The 21253-nt window shown below is 37.8% G+C and overlaps 1 protein-coding gene across 1 annotated transcript; it reads left to right on the top strand.

Moving 5' to 3' along the window:
- The first annotated feature begins 12348 nt into the window (after positions 1–12348).
- Positions 12349–21223, top strand: LOC114275020 (BES1/BZR1 homolog protein 4). The gene is made up of 3 exons (XM_028216992.2): positions 12349–12895; positions 19935–20686; positions 20762–21223. The coding sequence occupies exons 1-3, from the start codon at positions 12680–12682 to the stop codon at positions 20763–20765; spliced, it is 972 nt and encodes a 323-aa protein (XP_028072793.1). The 5' UTR covers positions 12349–12679; the 3' UTR covers positions 20766–21223.
- The last annotated feature ends 30 nt before the right edge of the window (positions 21224–21253 follow it).

Below are 21253 nucleotides of genomic sequence, written 5' to 3'. Positions count from 1 at the left end.
GTGAATGTAATATAAATAGTCATGGGGTTTGAAAATAAGGTTATATTGCGTCACAATTGTTGATTTTGGCATTTGGGTTGGTATTTGGGAAAGATGAAAGCTAACCTAAAATGGTTCAAATATTTGTTTTGTATAAATAAATGAAATTGGTATTATAAATATGAAATTGGATGAATTTGGTGTTAATGGTGGAGTTGGATATACATTATCTCACTCCTTCTGAAAATTTGAATAAACTATCTGTCTTGAGATTTAATATCTGTTTAGAAATATTTGTATTAGGTTATCAGTGGAGGATAGCTATGATTGTTGTAGAAATTATAGGAGGATTAGGTTAATTAAAACTAATCTCTTATTGATTGTCATTGAATATGACTAAGTTTTAAATACATTGTATATGTATGATTGTTTGGGAGAAGAAATAAGATGTACTCCATTGTTTGGGAGAAGAAAGGAGATGTACTCCATTGTTTGGGAGGAGATAGGGGATGGACTCCATTGAACTAAATTGGCTTGTGTGTCCTAGGTGAAAGTCTTGAAACCGCGCATATATATGGATGCCGATCCCGCGGACGAAATTTCCATAAAATGGCAAATTGAAGTGCTTGTGTGATAATTATGTTAATTTGGGAACCATTGAGTTATAGTCTCAAATGAATTGTTTGAAAGATAATGAAATTGACTCATGAATTGAGATGAAATGATTTAACTTGAACTGATGAGAAAGAAAAAGGGATTGAGTTATAAAATTTGGTATTTTATGATGATATAGAATATAAATGTTTTCTCACTGGCATCGTAAATGCACATTGTACTTATATCTTTGTTAAAGTCCATATACTGTGTTAGATTGTTCATATTGGGCTTTGGCTCACCCTATTTGGGAAAACCATTTTCAAGTATTGATGTTATGCCGCCGCCAATGCAGTAGCTCAGAAGAAGTTTGGAGCATGGGCTCCACTTTTGTACTTATTTGTATAGCCAAGAGCTTATATTGTATAGAGTTAGACTCTCTTTTGTTATAACCAAATAATGACTTGGAAAATTGTAAGCCTTTAGGGCATATTATTATCTGTTTAACTTTCATTCATCTTTACCACTTGTAACACTTGTTATAGATTCAGGATGAATTATTTATAAGTGTATATCGCATGTGCCACTTTTGTATAACAATTCAGGTTAATGGAAGTTTATTATTTTGATTACGTTGCCTTATATATTTTGTGTTGGGTCGGATTATTGTAATTATTTTTGGGATGGTACAACTTGGTATCAAAGCGTACCGGGTTTGAATACTTTGGGTACGTAGGAAGTGGTTAGTACCATAGTGGGTTTGTCTCTCTTTACAGAGATGTTTGTATGCTAGCAATGTTATGTAATGACATGTTTATGTGATTGTATGGGTATGAGATTTAATTTCCAAGTTGATCGAGTCCACGGGCTTCTAGGAGTCCTGTTAGAAAGGCATTTGATCACTGTCGTTTCTAAATGGAACTTTGGTAACGTCGCGGGATGATCATTATCTGGAGATGAAATTCGTATGTGTTTATGTGAATACGTGCTTATGTGGATTGAATTGTTGTTGTGCATCGCATTACGACGCGAGTGAGTCAGCTTTGGCACATTTGTAAATGTGCTAATCTCTTTTGTTACATTCATTAGGATGTTAGGATGTGGTCGTGGTGGTAGGTGTAATAGGCCTATGCCTAGGCGGTAGGAGATGCCTATACCAAATGACATTCTGGCACAGGGAGAAGGAGTTGGTCAGGCCAATGTGGCCGAACCAATTAGTCAACAGGCCGTGAGCGCTTTAGCCCGCGAAATGGCCAGGGCATTGTGGGAATCCATGGACATTCTCAGGGCTGAGAATCAAGTCCAAGCCCAAGTAGCCAAAGCAGGGCCGTCATTCCTGAAGCGGGAGTTTTTCTGGTCGAATCCGGATGAGTTTGTAGCTAACCCTAAGGAGTCACTGAAGGTAGATGAGTGGCTAGAACAAATGGTGAAGACATTTGAGATGTTTAGTATCAAGGACGGGGGCTTGAGAGTGACTTTGGCATCCTTCTAACTAAATGGAGACGCAGGTCAGTGGTGGAAGTACGTGCGATGGCGCATTGGAGGAACTTGGGAGACTTTCGTCGAAGCCTTCCAGGACAAGTTTTTGCCTCCTACAGTTAGAGAGAAATTGACAGACTAGTTCTCTAAGTTGGTGTAGTTGAACACACCAGTGGCCGAGTTTGAAGCCACTTTCACTAGCTTGTCTAGGTTTGCACCTGAGCTTGTGGCGACTGAGGAGCACTGTTGCTTGGAGTTTGAGAAGAGATTGAGGACCATACTCATGTTCCGAGTAGTCGGGCCATGGTTAAAGACTATGAGTGTCTTGTAGAGGCAGCGACCCATCTTGAGACCATCATGCAGATGGAGGAAGAGAGAATGAGGGGCTCTAGGAGGAGTCATGACAGTCGGGGGGACAGTAAGAGGCAGAGGGGTTCTAACCCCCAATCGCCCTAAGGAGCACAATCGAGGTTCATTTTTCTAGTACTGATTTCGAGTTCTAGGAGGGGTGGTCAGGGAGATGTAACTTGTTACAAGTGTGGTCAGTTGGGCCACAAGTCTTCTGCTTGCCCGCAGAGAGGAGGAGAGCAGAGAGGAGCATCGTCATCGGCTCATTCTTAGGGCCAGCGTTAGGGAAGAGGGCAGCTGCTCACTCGTTATTAGTGTGGGTAGGTGGAGCACATGAAGAGATTTTACCCTCAGTTAGGTGGCACGTCTGGTGCGTTTGGTATGAGGCAGACACAGAGCCACCAGCCTGCACAGTCAGCATAGGCCTCGAGGGCCAATTAGGAATCCTCTTTGGCTCAGCTAGTGCATCAGGCATATGCTCCAAGGGGTGAGCAGGTTGAACAGAGAACCATCGGGAGTGTGTATGTTGTTACAGCGCCAGATCTAGTACCAGCGCCTTTGGTAGTGAAAGGTACTTTCTTGTTTTGCAATTCAGTTGTTAATGTGTTGATTGATACTGGTGCATCCCATTCATTTATTTCTTTTGCATTTGCATCTGTTTTTGGGTTGGAGTTGGCTCGATTAGCATCTCCTATCGGTGTAGAGTCGCCTATTGGTGGTGAGATGATTTTAAAGCAGGGGTGTCAGGGCTGTGAGCCGACTTCCATTTTCATTTGTGTTGATTGGCATGTCTAGCTTCAAAGTTATTTTGGGTATGGATTGGCTATCGTTATATCGGGTTGTTATAGATTGCTACCGTCAGAGGGTTACTGTATATACCTTGAACAGTGATTGTTTTCATTTCTTGGGGAACCGAGTGGATAGGTCCTTATCATCGGTATATGACCCACGTAGGCGAAGTGAACTTAGCTGTCTTCTGACAAATTTCTTGAGTGGTGAGTGTGATGAAGTCCGAGTCGAGTTGCTAAGAGTGGTTTGTGAATATCCAGATGTTTTTCGGAAGACGTTATTGGTTTGCCACCTCATCGAGAGATCGAGTTCTCTATTAATCTAATGCCTAGTACAACCCTGATTTCTATGGCACCATATAGATTTGCACCTGTCGAGTTGAGTGAGTTGAAGATTTAACTCCAGGAGTTATTAGATAAGGGTTTTATTCGCCCTAGTACTTCACCTTAGGGAGCACCGGCTCTCTTTGCTAAGAAGAAAGATGGAGCGTTGCGACTTTACATTGATTACTGGAAGTTGAACTGGGTAACTGTTAAGAACAAGTACCCAATGCCTCGTATAGACGATTTGTTTGATCAGTTGAAGGGGTCTTGTTGCTTCTCTAAGATAGACCTGAGATCGGGTTATCATTAGTTGAGAGTGAGGGAGGAGGATATTTCGAAGACGACATTCCGTATGCGGTATGATCATTAGGAGTTTCTTGTGATGCCCTTTGGGCTAACCAATTCCCCAGCTATATTTATGGACTTGATAAACCGGATCTTTCGTGAGTTTCTAGATCGTTTTGTGGTCGTCTTCATGGATGACATATTGATTTACTTACCTTTTGAGGAGGAGCATGAGGAGTACTTGCGGGTAGTACTTGAGTTGCTTAGAGCCCACAAGCTGTATTCTAAGTTTGGAAAGTGTGAATTCTAGTTAAGAGAAGTTCAGTTCTTAGGCCACATGGTATCCGAGGAAGGAGCGACTATAGATTTATCCAAGATTGAGGTAGCGTAAGATTGGACACAACCTAAGAATGCTTTCGAGATCCGTAGTTTCTTAGGGTTAGTTGGGTATTATTGTCGGTTTGTGAAGAATTTCTCTAGGTTAGCCTCACCGTTGACTAGACCGACGAGGAAATGGATCAAATTTGTGTGGGGTGAGACTTACGATAAGTCATTTCAAGAGCTTAAAGTTAGACTTACCATTGTTCCAGTTTTGATTATTTCGGAGAGAGGTTTCGATTATTCGGTGTATTGTGATGCCTCATGAGAAGGCTTGGGATGTGTATTGATGCAAGAGGAGAATGTAGTAGCCTATGGCTCGCGGCAGTTAAAAACTCATGAGAGGTATTACCCTACTCACGACTTAGAGTTAGCGGCGATGATCTTTGTCTTGAAGATCTAGAGGCATTATCTGTATGGTGAGAAGTTCAGGGTGTTTTCCGATCACGAAAGTCTAAAATATTTGTGGATGGAGTGTATAGAGGATTATGATTTTGAATTGCATTATCATCCGAGGAAGGCCATTGTTGTAGCCGAAGCCTTAAGAAGGAAATCTATTAGCAGTGTGGCTAGTATTGCCATCCGGGAGTGAGAGATGTTGGGTGCTCTTAGGGAGTTTGACTTGTATCTTGGCGAGTCCGTTGAATTTGTGACTTTGTTTACGGTAGTTGCCCAATCTATACTTGTGAACAAAATGTTAGAAGCGCAGAAAGGTGACCTTGAGGTGGAATCTCTTCGGGAGAAGATCTCTAGTGGGAAAGTAGAGAGGGGCTTGAATGTGTATCCTAACTAGAGTGTGAGATACCATGACCGTTTGTTCATGCCGGAGTCTTGCCGAGAGGAAGTGCTTCGAGAGTTTCACTATTCACGCCTTGCGGGGCATCCGGGAGGCACAAAGATGTATCACGACCTTAGTCGCCAGTTTTGGTGGAAGGGTATGAAGAAGGATGTGGCGGTGTTTGTATCGAGGTGCTTTACTTGTCAGCAAGTAAAGGCTGAGCGTTAGAGGCTAGCGGGTTTGTTGCAACCCTTGCCTATAACCGAATGGAAGTGGGAGCATGTCACGATAAATTTTGTTATGGGCCTTCCGAGAACTCAATAGGGTAGTGATGCCATTGGGTAGTAGTTGACCGGTTGACCAAGTCGGCGCACTTTTTACCTATGCGTGCGAGTGATTCGGTAGACTATCTTGCTGACCTTTACGTTAGGGATATAGTGAGATTGCACGAGGTCTTTATGACGATTGTTTCGGATAGAGAACTAAGTTATGGTAGAGCTTGCAGAGTGCCTTGGGCACTAAATTGACTTTTAGCACCGCGTATCACTCTCAGATTGATGGGTAGTCTGAGCATACTATTCAGATCCTTAAGGATATGCTTCGAGGTTGTGTCCTTGACTTCAAGGGGTCATGAGAGAGGCACTTGCCCTTAGTGGAGTTTCCTTATAACAATAGCTTCCAGTTGAGTATTGGCATGACACCATTTGAGGCCTTGTATGGCCGACCATGTAAATCTCCATTGTGTTAAGCCGAGGTAGGTGTTGCACCTTTGTTGGGGCCAGAGTTGGTTCGGGAAATGATAGAGAAGGTGGCACTTATCTGTAAATGATTAGTTATGGGTTAGAGTTGCCAGAAAATTTACACCGACCGTAGGAGGAGACCTTTGTCTTTTGAGGTAGGAGATCATGTCTTCTTGAAGATATCAGCTATGTGGGGTTTGATGAGATTTGGGAAGAGTGAGAAGTTGTCCCATTGATTTATTGGGCCTTTTGAGATCCTTGAGTGGATCAGGGAGGTAGCTTACCGTTTGGCGTTACCGCCACAGCTTTTCGAGGTTCATAACGTGTTCCATATTAGTATGCTTTGGAAGTATGAGTGGGATCCATCGTATGTATTGGATTGGATTGACTTAGAGGTAGATGAGGATGCCTCGTATGAGGAGAGACTGGCGAGGGTCTTGCATACTCGGGACTAAGTCTTGCGAGGCAAGACGATTCGCTTGGTTAAGGTATTATAGAAACATCATGGGGTTGAAGAAGCAACTTGGGAACGTGAGTCGGAAGTTCGTGAGAAGTATCCAGACTTATTTGTTGATGTTTGAACATGTATTAAATTTGTTATGTAAATGAAATATGAAAACATTGTATATATTATTTAAGTTTTGGAAAATACGAGTTCATTATAATCATTGAATATATTAAAAATATGAAATGTATATTTATAATGTGATGGGATTGAATGACCAATAGATGAGTCATGGTGTTGGAATTGAATTGTAAACATTGTGGTAATTGTAACGCCCTCAAAAGAATACATATAAACCCAACATTCATGACATCCATAGACATAAGAGAATAAAGCATATTTCTATTTATCAAAGTATTTAGTACAAAAAGTATTACATGTTGACAACAAAAGTAAATGCCCTACGGGCTTACAACTTTCCAAGCCAACACTTGGTTACAAATAAGAGAGTTCTAACTCTTTACATATTAAGCCCTAGGCTTGAATTTACATGTAACACCCAAAAATAATCACAAAAAATAAGCCTTTAGCTTTTAAACCTCCCAAGCTACATTCTTGGAGGCGGCATATCACCTGTACTTGCAAATGATGTCCTATATAAGGTGAGCCAAAGCCCAGTAGAGATACGTAAACCATATATGAGCAATAACTAAAACATTAGCATTTGATAAATGTTTAACTCATATACACAAATGTACATTTCTTTCATAACCAATCCATATTCATAAATATATTTCAATCCCTTTTTCTGTTTCATTATCCAAACCAATTCATAGATATGGTTCTCTGTTCTTTCAGACAGTTTATAATAAGACTACAACTCATATTAACAATACTTCGATCATGATTAATTAATATGAGACTACAACTCACATTATTAACGCTTAAACACTTCAATTTCAAATGAGACTACAACTCATTTTATTAACACTTCAATACTTCAATTATCTATGTTATGCAAACGTAATTAAGATTTTGAGACTTTCACTCTAGACACTCCGGCCAACTTAGTTATCAATGGAGTTCATCCCATATCTCCTCTCAAACCATGGAGTACATTCCCTATCTCCTCCCAAACAAGATACATATACAATGTACTTAAACACTTTATCATATACAATGATTAATCCAGGCACATATTCAATGTGTTAATTCAACCGTCATATTCAATGACATAACTCATTTGATTAGTTTCAGTTTTCCCTAATCAACATACAGTGTCTACAACAATCAAGACTATCCTCCACCGATAGCCCAAAGCAGTTATTTCTAAACAGATAATAAATTCATCAAACAGATAAATTATCAACATTTTCATAGGTGAGTGATTAATCAATCCAACTACACCATTGAATCACATAATTTCCCAATTTCATGATTTTCAACTCAATTTCATATTTCTCCAAATTAATTATTCAAACATAATTAGGGCACTTTTTCCCTTTTTCAAATATCAACCCTAAGGCTCAATTTCATCAATTTAACAACAATAATTCCATTTTTCAAGGTCTCACATACACATAGAGTTTAACAATTGAAAAACCCCCCTTTTTATAACTTCAAAACAAACCCTAACTTTCCCAAAATTTCCATAATTCACCATTTATACAAAATGACTAAAATCTATGTCAAAACTCATAAGAAGGAGTAGGGTATCCCTACCTCAAATGAAGAGACTCAATGGAGAAGATGAAGAAAACTCAAGATGCTCCAAACCCAATGATTTTCGGATCAAAACGTAGCCCACACCAAGCTCCACATTTTTTACAAAGGGACTAAAGTAGACACACCCAAGAACCAAGTGTGTTTCTAGAGAGAAGGTGTATGTAGAGAGAGAGAGAGAGTCAGATCTAGGGTTTGAAAGAAGAAGAGAGTGAAAAAGTGTATAAAAAATACGCTGCCGCGAACTGATATCCTCGAGGCTCGCTTGAGCGAAGGATTGGGCGCTCGAGTGACCAGATACAGACGGACCTCGCTCGAGCGCAGAAAGCCTCGCTCGAGCTAATAACACGAAGCTTCAGGTCTACAACCCAGAAGCACGCTCGAGTGCAGGAGTCCTCGCTCGAGCGAAGAAACCCAAAACATACAGCTCGCTCGCTCGAGCCAAGAAACACAACCTTCAGGTCCAAACTAGACCCAGACGCACGCTCGAGTGCAAGACCTCTCGCTCGAGCGAAGAGACACACCAGACCAAGCTCGCTCGAGCGAAGAAAAGCTCGCTCGAGCCAAAGCTGCGTCTGAAAAGAAAACCTGAAGACCCACAAAACTCGCTCGAGCGTACTAACCCTCGCTCGAGCAAAGAAGCAAAAACACACAGCTCGCTCGAGCGATAAAGTCCTCGCTCGAGCGAAAAGACCAAAAACTAGACAGCAACCATTTATTTTAAAACACACCCAACCTGTTACAAATCTGCCCAACACATCTTAAAACTCAAATACAAAGAATTAAAGGACGAAAATGCAACATATACAACAACAGACATCCACGGAACCGAGTCCGGAATACAATAACCAACAGAGGAAAAATCGGGATCACTATAGTAATGGCTTAAAACTTGGTTTTGAAACTTGAATTGCAATTTTGGGGATGGAATTCCTTAAGGGGGGAGGTTATAGCGATTTCGGTTTAGAGCCGACCCATTTTGTATTTTGGACTCGGATTTCGTAGCCTCGTATGGTTGTTTATGTCTTTTCCTTCTTATTCTTCTTTAAATTTGGTTATTGGATTGTATTGGTCTTGTTTGGAACAGGTTAATTGCTTGATTTTCGAACCTTTGTTGCCTAGATTTTTACTCTTTCTCTTGAGCGGCACTTCTTGCGCTCGTGCGGGTTTTGCAAACTCTCAATATTTTTGCAGACCTACAAAATACTGGAAGAGTGTATTCCACGCTCGAGCAACGTTTTCTACGCTCGAGCGGGTGGACGCTTGAGCGGCTAATCTTGAGCTCAAGCGATATCTTTCGTCTTCAAAACTTCTGAAAGTGTGTATTTTGCGCTTGAACGTTGCTTCTTGCGCTCGAGCGAAACTATGTGTCTGGCGCTCGAGCGTCACTTCTTGCGCTCAAGTGGATGGCGTGTATATTAGTTCATGAAGACGACTTTTTAGTTCACTTTTTCATTCCTCTCTCTCTTAAAAACTTTCCAAAACGTAGATCTTAAGTCTCTCTCTCTAAAACTCACATTCTCTCTACATTTTTATCTAGATCCATTGGGTTCTCCACTCTAGTGCCTTTGAGAAAAATTTAGAGCATTCCTAGAGATCCGTTTTGATCCAATTGAAACTTGGTTTCGGTGTCTTTGAAATTTTCACCTTGCTTTGCTTGTCTCTTAACTTTGAGATATGAATTTTCTACACATTTTTTATGGATTTTAACTTAGCTATTGGTTGTTGTGTAACAATGATAGGTTTTGGGGGTATTTTGAACAAACCTAAGGTTTGGGTGTAAAATCAAAAGAAGGGTTTCTAGTGAATGTAATATGAATAGCCACGGGGTTTGAAAATGAGGTTACATTGCATCATAATTGTTGATTTTGGGATTTGGGTTGGTATTTGGGAAAGAGATAAGCTAACCTAAAATGGTTCAAGTATTTATTTTGTATAAATAAATGAAATTGGTATTATAAATATGAAATTAGATGAATGTTGGTGTTAATGGTGGAGTTGGATATGCATTATCTCATACCTTCTGAAAATTTGAATAAACTATCTGTCTTGAGATTTAATATCTGTTTAGAAATATCTGTATTGGGCTATCGGTGAAGGATAACTATGATTGTTGTAGAAATTGCATGAGGATTAAGTAAATTGAAACTAATCTCTTGTTGATTGTCATTGAATATGACTAAGTTTTAAATACATTATATATGTATGATTGTTTGAGAGAAGAAATAGGATGTATTCCATTGTTTGGGTGATGGAAGGGGATGTACTCCATTGTTTGGGAGGAGATAGGTGATGGACTCCATTGAACTAAATTGGCTTGTGTGTCCTAGGTGATAGTCCCGAAACCGCGCGTATACATAGGTGCCGATCCTGTGGACGAAATTTTCGTAAAATAGCAAATTGAAGTGATTGTGTGATAATTATGTTAATTTGGGAACCACTGAGTTGTAGTATCAGATGGGTTGTTTGAAAGATAATGAAATTGGCTCATGAATTGAGATGAAATGATTTAGTTTGAACTGATGAAAAGGAAAAAAGGATTGAGTTATGAAATTTGGTACTTTATGATGATATAAAATATAAATATTTTCTCACTGGTATTATAAATGCACATTGTACTTATATTTTTGTTAAAGTCCATATACTGTGTTAGATTGTTCCTACTGGCTTTGGTTCACCCTATTTGGGAAAATCATTTTGAAGTATTGATGTTATGCCTCCGCTAAGGTAGTAGCTCGGAAGGAGTTTGGAGCACAGGCTCCACTTTTGTACTTATTTGTATAGCCAATGGCTTAAATTGTATACAGTTGGACTCTCTTTTGTTGTAACCAAATAATGACTTGAAAAGTTGTAAGCCTTTAGGCATATAATTATCTATTTAACTTTCATTCCTCTTTAGCATTTGTAACACATGCTGTAAATTCAGGATGAATTATTTATGAATGTTTATCGCATGTGCCACTTTTGTATAACAATTCAGATTAATGGAAGTTTATTATTTTGATTGCGTTGTCTTACGTATTTTGTGTTGGGTCGGATTATTATAATTATTTTCGGGGTGTTACATAGAGAGGTTGTAGGGGTTTTGACGGTGGTTGGGTTTCAGTGATGGTGGCTGGGCGTGAAAGTAGACAGCGGAGACTGATAGCAAGTGGTGGGGCCCAAAAGAGTCTAAGGTCAGAATTATATCCAAAATGGTAATTTGATAAAGGGATATAAGTGTAATAAAAAAATTTATGGAAATGGTATGTGCTGAGAAGTTTTGTGATGTGTAAATAGAATTACCCCCCAAAACCAAACAGTAAGGGTAAAATTGATGAAATTAGAAGTATAACGACCAAAATAAAATCATGGGTAAACTATAGGGACCATTTCTATAATTTACCCAAACTTTATTGTGAAATTTTAACATTTAAATAGTGAAATATCATCACCATCATTAAGCACTATAGTCAGTATAATTGTTATCACCACTAGCAAAAATGCTAGTTAAAAATATTATCAAAACAAGGAAATGATAGCGTTAATATAGTAAAATTTTACTGTTAATTTAAAACAGAGTATCAACAAACTAAAAGAAAATTTTATTGTCACTTTTAAATAAAGCATGACAAACAAAATATAGGCTACATATTACCATAACAAAATAAATATATACATTGAACAATTTCAATCATTAAGATGAGTCCGAATTAGGGTTCACCATGAGCCAATAACACAATTCAGTTCGATTGCAAACCAGAGATAAGTCCCATCCTTGAATTACTTAACGATAAATTACACTTACCTCCCTTAAAGTTTAGAGAAAATACAATTAGTTCAACACTTTTGACATAATTACAGTAGCATTCCTCGAAATTTTATTTCACACAACACTTAGGTCCTTTTTCATAGGTAATTCAAGAGTTGTATTGATGAATAAATAATATTCTCATATTCTTTCTACTAAAGTGTATATTTACTATTATTTATTTTATTGTCTACTATCTGATTTTATTAGTTTTGATCACTTTAACATCATTAAAAGAAAAATTAATATAATCATTTCAAACTTGTGGAATTTATAATTATCAATTAGGCACTCAGGCAATAAGTTTATTTTTTAATCTTTGGTGCCATTAGGCCTAAACCCTAATCTCTTTAGGTTAAAAATACACAATTTATTCAAAAGGAAAACTATCTATTAAAATTAATATATCTGTCTATCTATTAAAATTACGCAATTTATCTATCTATTGAAATTCACTAAATTAATTTTTTTATTTTAGAGGACATTTTTGACCAATTTTCTAGTAACTTTTTTCTATGAGGGAAAAATTTTTCATCAATAAACCAGCTTATAGACATTGTCAAGAGAGACTTAAATTGAATTTTTTTATCAATTATTTTTTTTATTTTGTTTTAAATTTGTAATTAAAAATTAAAAAACGGACAAGTGCCGTTCCGTCATTGCACTTTCTTTCCAGGCACCAAGCCCCATTTGCCATTTAAAAAGACTCTCCGGACACGTGCTAAGACCCGCAATTCCAGCAAAAAAATAAACCAAAGTATGCCCGTGGCTCTTTCGTAATTGTTTCTTCATTTTCAGGTAAACATAACCTCTTTTCTGTATTTAGTTCACCAGCCTGCTAACCAACCTCAATTTTATTTGACTACTAGTTCCTTCGTCATCATCAAAACCACTTCAACCGGTTCAATCCCCGGTTGCCCCTGAAACTCTCCGGTTTTCGACAATCTAAGCCCGGTTCAACGACCGCGTAGTTGTTCTCCGATCGCCGGAATATTGTGATTGGTGGAAAGTGGCGAGGAGGAGAGTGGTATGACGTCGGGGACGAGGCTTCCGACATGGAAGGAGAGAGAGAACAACAAGAGGAGAGAGAGGCGGAGGAGAGCGATCGCTGCGAAGATCTATGCGGGCTTGAGGATGTACGGCAATTACAAGCTTCCCAAGCACTGTGATAACAACGAGGTCTTGAAAGCTCTCTGTAGAGAAGCTGGTTGGATCGTCGAAGAAGATGGCACTACCTACAGAAAGGTAATTCTCTCTCTCTCTCTCTCTCTCTCTCTCTATTCAGCTCTCTCTCTGGTTCTGGTTTTGAACTGCGCACGTTAGAAACGGATCAATTGTAGAAGATAAAACGCGCCGTTGTAAGTAGATCTGAATCTCGTCTTGATTTTTGAGTAATTTGATAAATTTTAACATCTTATCGAGTAGCCAAATCTGGTGAAGAATTGCGGTTTTTTGTTTTTTGGGTGGGGGTGGGGGTGGGGGGTGGGTTGGAGTTGAGTGCTAACGTGCGCCGTGTTCATTCGGCGTATGCTAACAAAGGAAAGGATCGCTAATTTGTTTATAATAATTTAAATAATTTTTAATGTGTCTAGCTCATCGAGGAATCTGGCAGAGAATTGTACTTTGGGGTGATTGCTAATGTGCGCAGTGATCGCTAAATGTTTTTTTTCCTAGTAATTTAATAATTTTTAACATCTTTAGCTCATCGAGTAAGGAAATCTGGTAGAGAATTGAGATTTGGGATGAGTGCTAACTTGCACCGTGTTCATTCGGCGTATGCTAGCTAACGTGCGCCGTGTTCAGTCGGTCTCCGTTTCTCTCTCTAGATCGGGTAGGTCGTTTTTTTTTTTTTTGGACGGTTCAGATTGTCTGGTTAATTGTTCTTCCTGGCGTACGATAGATTAGACCGCCTTCAGACTCTGATTTTTCATTGAACGCACGAAATACGAAAGATTCTCACTTTCAGTAAAAAAATGTGAAAGAACCCAAAGCATTGAACTCTGCAGTTTGCTTTGCAGCAACTAATGTTAAATTAATATTTTTACAGTTTGTCAATCTCTCTGTCTCTCTGTTCACTGCTCTGTTCCTGTTCAAGCATCTTCTTGGAATTCTTTGCGTTTCCCAAATTACCCTAGACCAACATCTGAATCTTGATCATCTTATAGGTTGATTTAGGAGTGTCATGATGAGAACGATGAGAAGATGTTTAAAAATTATTTTTTGATTTTTTTTTTTTTTACTTTTTGTGTGAGAAGAAAGTGAATTAAAAGATGGAAAGTAGCTTAATCTACTTGCCTTAGTAATTAATTTTTTTTTTTTTTTAAAGTTTGGTAGGAAGTACTATTTTTCCAACTCAAACTGGTGGGAAGTACTATTCCTTTGTTGTTTACCATTGATTTTTGTGTTTATTATTTGATTAAGGCACTATTGGGTATAAACTAACTAATAAGTGCATTTATTTAGATAAATCTCTATATTTTTTTTGTACATTTTTTCATAAAAATTAAAAAAATATAGTTATTTAAATCATTCTAAACACCCCTAAAGAAATAGGAGATCAAATCTTTGGATTCCCTTTTTATTTTTTTTCATATTGTTTGTTTAAGTAGCAAAACTTTGTGGGGTTTTATTAAAGGGAAATGTAATGACCACTCAAGGGATAGTCATTAGTTTCAATGTGTGTATATTGTATAAAAATTGTGTAAAATGTATAGAAATGTACGAAAGTGTTTGGTAATGTATGTAAATGGAGCACCGTTTGGCTTTCGTTAGCGTGACTCTTACATTACATGGATTCGGGTACAAGTATCGGTGGGGATATGTATCTAGAGTCGGACTTGACAAAACCTCTAAATGAGGGGTATGCGGGCATGTCTAAAAAGTATTCAAAAATTAGACACGAATACGTGAATACGGCTAAATATGGATGTGTCCAAAAAATATTATGTATTTTTTTGATAAAGTTACAATAATTTATTGCTCTCGATGATTACATATTTTGATCTCTCCAAGGATATTGTTTTTGGACCAATAAGATCTTTTCATGTCCAATTTCATAAGATTATTTTTAAAATTAGACTTAAATGTTTTTTTTCTAAATTTTTCTTATTGGACTGAGCTTTTGTTTTGGACTAAAAGTGAATGAAGTAATGAATCCAATATTCATTCCCCGCAGAGAGTAGCCTACAAAATTAATATAATATAAAATTTGTACTAAAACCAACAAACCATGGTTTTGGCAGCCCTAGTTTTGAATATAGAGTACCAACACATGGTTTAAGCTCTTTCGTTAGAGAACAATCGACTCTCCCAACTCCAATCTCGCATCATTGATGGCTTTTCTCAGCACCATCCCAGCTCCAATCTCGTGTCACCGATAGCTTTTCTTGACAAGAGGGTGTGGTTGAGTGCAGGATAATGGGTTATGGACTCTCACAGTCGCCATTGCCAGTCAACTCTCACCATCTTGTATGTTGTAAGTAACTCAACAATCCTTCACTGTCTCTCATCCTAGCCGTATCCGCTTGTATTTAGCTATATCCCGGCTGTATTCCGCATCCATACCTGTGTTGTGTTGGCATGGGTACCTCTCCAAAAACAAAGAGTCCGTGTAACGTAGCGTGACCTTATTAAATGGAGCATGATCTGTTCCTATTTTTCGTGTGCTCCTATGTCAAACACTCTCTTTATTACATGATGTACCATATTTTAATTAAATAATTAATTATATTAGTACATCGTGTGGTGGAGAGAGGGTTTGATATGAGTGTACAAAAAAATATGGATTACGGTGTGCCCAGGGTTAGAAACAAATACCAAATAGCAACCAAATAAGAAAACAACGAGATTTACGTGGTTCGGCAAATTGCTTACGTCTACGGGCAGAGGAAAAAATTACAAAAGAATATCTCTCTCTCTTCTTCCACTCTTTGCTAAGACTTGATTGCACTTCACTTGCTTTCTTTTTGCTCCCTCTTTGCATTTCTATTTATACACATTTTTTGGGACAAATTGAAAATTTTGCCATGGCAACTTGTTTGCAAGTTGTTGTTGCAGAATATCAATACAATGAATTTTGCAAGGTTTTAGAATTGCAACTTGCCAACTTAGAAATCAAGTCTTAGTTTGTGTGAAGCTTTCGGAAGCTTAGAAATCGCTGTGTTTTGGGCATTTCTAAATGTCTGTCATTGCTTGTGGTGGAGTTAGACGAGGTGTAATGGCTGAAGGTACAACACCGAAGGTAGCTGAGTCTTCAAGAAGCTCTGGGCGAAGGACTATCGTGTCCAACACAAAGTTGGATGGAGAATTCTCGCCAATGTAGAGATTTGTTGTATTGAGTTGACTCATTGAGTCAACTCATTTGGTGGCTCATTGAGTTAACTCGTTAGGTTTGCTCAGATTCTAGAAGACTTGCAAGTTAGCAAGTTACAATTCTGAAGATTCTAGAAGACTTGCAAGTTAGCAAGTTGCAATTCTGAAACTTGCAAAGTTCATTGCACAGATATTATGCAGCAGCAACTTGCAAACAAGTTGCCATGGCAAAATTCCCAACTTGTCCCAAAAAATGTGTATAAATAGGGATGCAAGGAGAGAGCAAAGAGAAAGCAAGTGAAGTGCAATCAAGTCTTAACAAAGAGTGGAAAAAGAGAGTGAAAGAGGTGAGGTTGAGACTGAGATATTTTTCTTGTAATTTTTTCCTCGAGTTTAGTGAAATCCACTGCCTATGGACGTAGGCGATTTGACGAACTACGTAAATCTTGTTGTTTTCTTATTTGGTGTTTGTTTTTGGCCCAAGGCACAACATAAAGATCCCATCTGATTAAATTAAGTTTGTAGTTGTTTGGGTAGGAAGATAATGTGTCGCAGGGATCAAGATAGATAGAGTTGCATTGGGATCTCTCTTCGAAATAATTTAGCGATGTTGACATTACATACGCTTGCATTTTTAGGAGTGGAAACGTTGGTGTGTGATTGTCGTGCACTTGTGATAGCCACTATGGTTTGAGCTGTCATGAGTGTTTATGTGAGGGTATATTATGAATGCCAAAATCATAGTGAGTGTCACATTTTGTGATGGTCACATGAAATCATTTCTCCCATTTGAGGTTTCTATGGGACACATGCAAGTTCCATTGACATTTTGAAATCAATACAACAGTGGTCTACATGCAACTGGCTATGTCAGTTTGCTTTACTGCAACTAATGTTATATTAATATTTTTACATTATATCACTCGCCCCCTGTTCACTGTGCAGTTTCTCTACAGGGGACTTTCCAATTTCCGAACACTTAGAATTCTCTAAATATTTTCCTTTACTGAGGATATGAGTTCAAGTTTCAGCTCAGTTTGGTTACGTTTCCCAAATTATCCTTGACTGACATTTGAATCTTTTGATTATCTTAAGGTTGATTTAGTAATTTTGGTTTTTAACTTTTCATTGTTAAAATCTGTGTTTTCTTTTCTTTTTTTTTCTCAAGATTCCTAGGGAAATACTTTTTCCTAACTCGAACATGTTGGGCAGTGGTGTGTGAGGTGTAGCCGCTGTTTACCCATTCGCTTGTCGGTGTTTATTATTTGATCAAATACGGAGAAAAAAGAGTTCAAATCTTTGGATTCCCTCTTTTATAATGTTTTGTTAAGGCTAAAAAAAAGTTTCTTTAGGTAGCAAAGCGTTGTGGGGTTTATATTGCTAATGACCGCTGAACTGGTGGTCATTAGTCTCAATTTACATGTAAAAAATATATAAAATTGTGTGAACAAAAAATAATAGAAATATGTGAAAGTGTTTGGGAGTGTTTGGAAAATTCATTAAAATTCTAAACATTTTGGCATTTTCTTTACCTTAACAACCCCCCGATTGTCTTTGGCATGACCCTTTGTTAAATGGGGCATGATCTGTCCCTATTTTTTATGTGCTCCTATCTCAACACTCTTCTCACCACATGATATGCTAACTTTTAATTAAAAATTAATTATGTTGGCACATCATGTGATGGGGAGAGGGTTTGGTACAAGAGGACGATAGGAAAGATGGAGACAAAGGATCTCACTTCATGAAATTGAGGGTGTAATTGTTTGGGTAGAAAGATAATGTGTTGTTGGGATATCAGAGTTGACACTGTAATCTCCCAGCGAAATAACAATAACTTAACAAGTTGTCGAAGCAATTACCATGCTGACACTATAAGTGTGAAAATTTTGAGGGCAGAAATTTTCTTGTGTGATCGTTGCGACAGTCATTATGGTTTTGAGCAGTCGTGGGTGTTTATGTGAGGATATACCATCCATGAATGTTAAAATCATAGTTTCTATCACATCGTATAACAGTCACATTAAATCATTTCTCCCATTTGAGGGTGTTGTCAAAATTTGTTGAGCACATGGGTCATACTTTCATGCGATTGTTTTCATGATTTGAGTGTTCTATGGGATGGATGTGAGTTCCATTGCCAATTTCAAATTAGGGTGGCATACAATGGTTATATATTATAGGGTTTTTTCCGCATTGGAAGGAGTGGGGAGCACAAGTTATGATTCATTATTTTGATGAGTAAGGGAACAAATCCAGTCATTGTTATGGCAACTAGTTTAGGACTGATGCTGGTTGTATAGGTGATAAGATATTTCCAGGCAATAGGTCTATCAACCATCTTTTATATCATTTTTTCCTTTTTCCTGTTAGAACCCTTGCACATTTCTCACATTGGTGCTGTTTGGTGTAACTATTAAAACAGATTATAGATTATAAGTTAACAGATTATAAATTATGATTTTAATCAGAAGTGGTATAACTGCTGGATTATAGATTTAAGTTGCTGAGTAGTGTTTGTTAAATAAGCTGTGAAGTAGCTTTTTCAATTAATTTTTATTTTTTATTATTCACTATTTGTCTCCATTTTTCATAAAAAATAATAATAATATTTTATAGTCCATTTGGGTCTTTTTCTATTTTTTTAAAAATAAAAAATAAAAAAAATCTAAGGGTATAACCGTGAATTAACATGTCCACAGCAGAAGCTGATAATCAGAAGTATGGGGTGAGCAGCTTCTCAGAATCAGTTTTTTTGACTTAAAATAAGTTGTTAGAATCAGAAACTGTTTGAAATAGGTTTAACTAAACAGTCCAAAATAACTTTTTAAAAGCCAGAAGCCAGCTTAGATGTTTTACAATCCATGATAAAATCATTGTGGGATGCCATGCCACAAATGCTGAACTCAAAATTAGTGGTTTAATAGGGAAAGTTCAAACTCGGCCTACTAACCTTGAGGCTGTAGGCTCGAACCTGAGGGAGCCACTTTGTGCATATTGTGCAAATGGTTTAGTCTGTACCCAATTTACCTTTCTAAGATCTCTATCAAATGGGGATTCAATTGGGCGTAGCTTGGGAACAAAAAAGTTAGACATGTCTCAGATTAGTGCAATATGGATGGGAACAATCATTTGATGAATTCACTTGCAAACATTAATGCGTACGGAAAAGTCCATGTATTAGACTAATCTCTCCATCTTGTTGGAATCTAATCAAAATGTGGAACTTGTATGGTCAAAATGATCAATCATTACTTCTTTTTAATATTCTTGAATATTTAGAGAGGGACTGGCGGGCCCCAATTATATTTGTTATCTTGATGTGATAGAATTTTTGAGAATTGGACTTAAAACAAAAAATTCTATCAAGTGACCAAACATAGGGAGCCAACAAGAAGGCTAAATTCCACGATGTCCAAACAAGGGATTTCAGTCATTGGAGATGATACGGATCCTAGTTACCAGCGTGGGACCATCATTTTTTTTACAAAAATTTTGATTTTATTTTTGGTCTTGATAGAATCATCAAATTCAACACTTTGATTCTAAATTTTAATGTTGCCTTGTGAAATTTGCTTTGATGGATTGGGGTCAGGAACCCAAAGCTAAATAGACATACTCATAAAGCTAAAACTTAAAAAAAAAAACAATGTATTCAGTAGGGAAAACCTTATAAAAAGAATCGAGGTCTCATGATAATATATAATGCGTCTGTTGTTTGTCTGTTTTGCAATGCAATAACGAGTCGTGCTTGTGTTTCTACCCAACTAATTAAAGAGTAGTGTGATACTTTTAACTGTATTGAGTTCTGTAATTTCCATTCATTATTCAATGGAGATGAAAGTTTTGCTACTTCATTTTCATTTTCAGTCAAAAACAGCTGAAGTTTAAACTACCCAGCTATATTACACAACCTTTTGTTGCATTTGAATTTTTTTCTTTTCTTTGTGCTAATATCTTTGTTCGTCTATAGGGATACAAGCCCGTGGAACACATGGAAATAATGGGTGGGTCAGCATCAGCAAGCCCATGCTCATCATATCAACCTAGTCCATGTGCATCCTACAATCCAAGCCCCACTCCATCTTCATTTCCTAGCCCAATCTCATCGCCTTATGCTGCGAATGCCATTAGCAATGGTGACGCTAACTCCCTCATCCCATGGCTCAAAAACCTCTCATCAGGAGGCTCATCCAAGCTCCCTCACCATCTCTACATCCATGGAAGTTCTATAAGTGCTCCGGTCACCCCACCATTGAGCTCCCCTACAGCTCGAACTCCACGAATGAATGATAATTGGGATGATCGAACCGCTAGTGCTCCCTGGGCTGCACAGCACCAGACATTTTTACCCTCTTCTACCCCACAAAGTCCTGGTTATCAAACCCCGCCTGACTCAGGTTGGCTCTCTGGTGTTCAAACTCCCCAAGATGGACCATCATCTCCTACATTTAGCCTTGTCGCATCAAACCCATTTGGCTTCAAGGAGGCATTTTTAGGTGGAGGGTCTCGAATGTGGACTCCTGGGCAAAGTGGAACATGCTCTCCAGCAATTGCAGCAGGGTGTGATCAAACCTCGGATGTTCCAATGTCAGATGGGATTGCAGCTGAGTTTGCATTTGGTAGTAACACAAAGGGGTTGGTGAAGGCATGGGAAGGAGAGAGAATTCACGAGGAATGTCTTGGTGACGACCTTGAGCTTACACTTGGCAATTCTACAACTAGGTAAGCTGGTTTACATTCATAGTTGATTGAATTGCAGCATGGTCTTTTTAGTAATGATATTTTTTGGCATTGCAGATAGGAAGATCTGAAAAGAGAAAGGAGAGAGAAAAATATAGTTGTATTCCACTGGTTTATACCTTTCTTTGTGAAAATCAACCAGTCACTATTTATCATGTTGATCAGTCTGAGTTCGAGGTATTCTGCTTGGCAGATGAGGAGAATTCAAAATATAGAGAATTGTATCAGTTTTTCTTTCTTTTTCTTTGTTCTTTGTTAGTTTTTATTATTATTAGTTCTTTTTTTTTTTGGGTGGGGGATTAAATTGTTAATTAAACTATAAATAGTTCATGTGGTGATTTTTGCACCTTTTTTTGGGTGGGTGGGTGGGGGATTCTTTTTTCTTTTCCTTTTAAATTCTTCATTTATTTTCATTTTTCCCATCAAGAATTTTCATTACAGCACTTTTAATCTAGTTGATTGTTATATGTGATATTTTTTTTCTTGTAATTGAAATTGATTTTGGGATGTTAAGATTAACCTATTAGTGATTGTGTTCTTAGTCTTACC

The sequence above is a fragment of the Camellia sinensis genome, chromosome 9, assembly GCF_055761805.1.
Source record: "Camellia sinensis isolate YWXY chromosome 9, ASM5576180v1, whole genome shotgun sequence".
Lineage (NCBI taxonomy): Eukaryota > Viridiplantae > Streptophyta > Magnoliopsida > Ericales > Theaceae > Camellia > Camellia sinensis.
The sequence above is the reverse complement of the archived record's forward strand: the minus strand, read 5'-3'. Positions and strand labels throughout refer to the sequence as shown.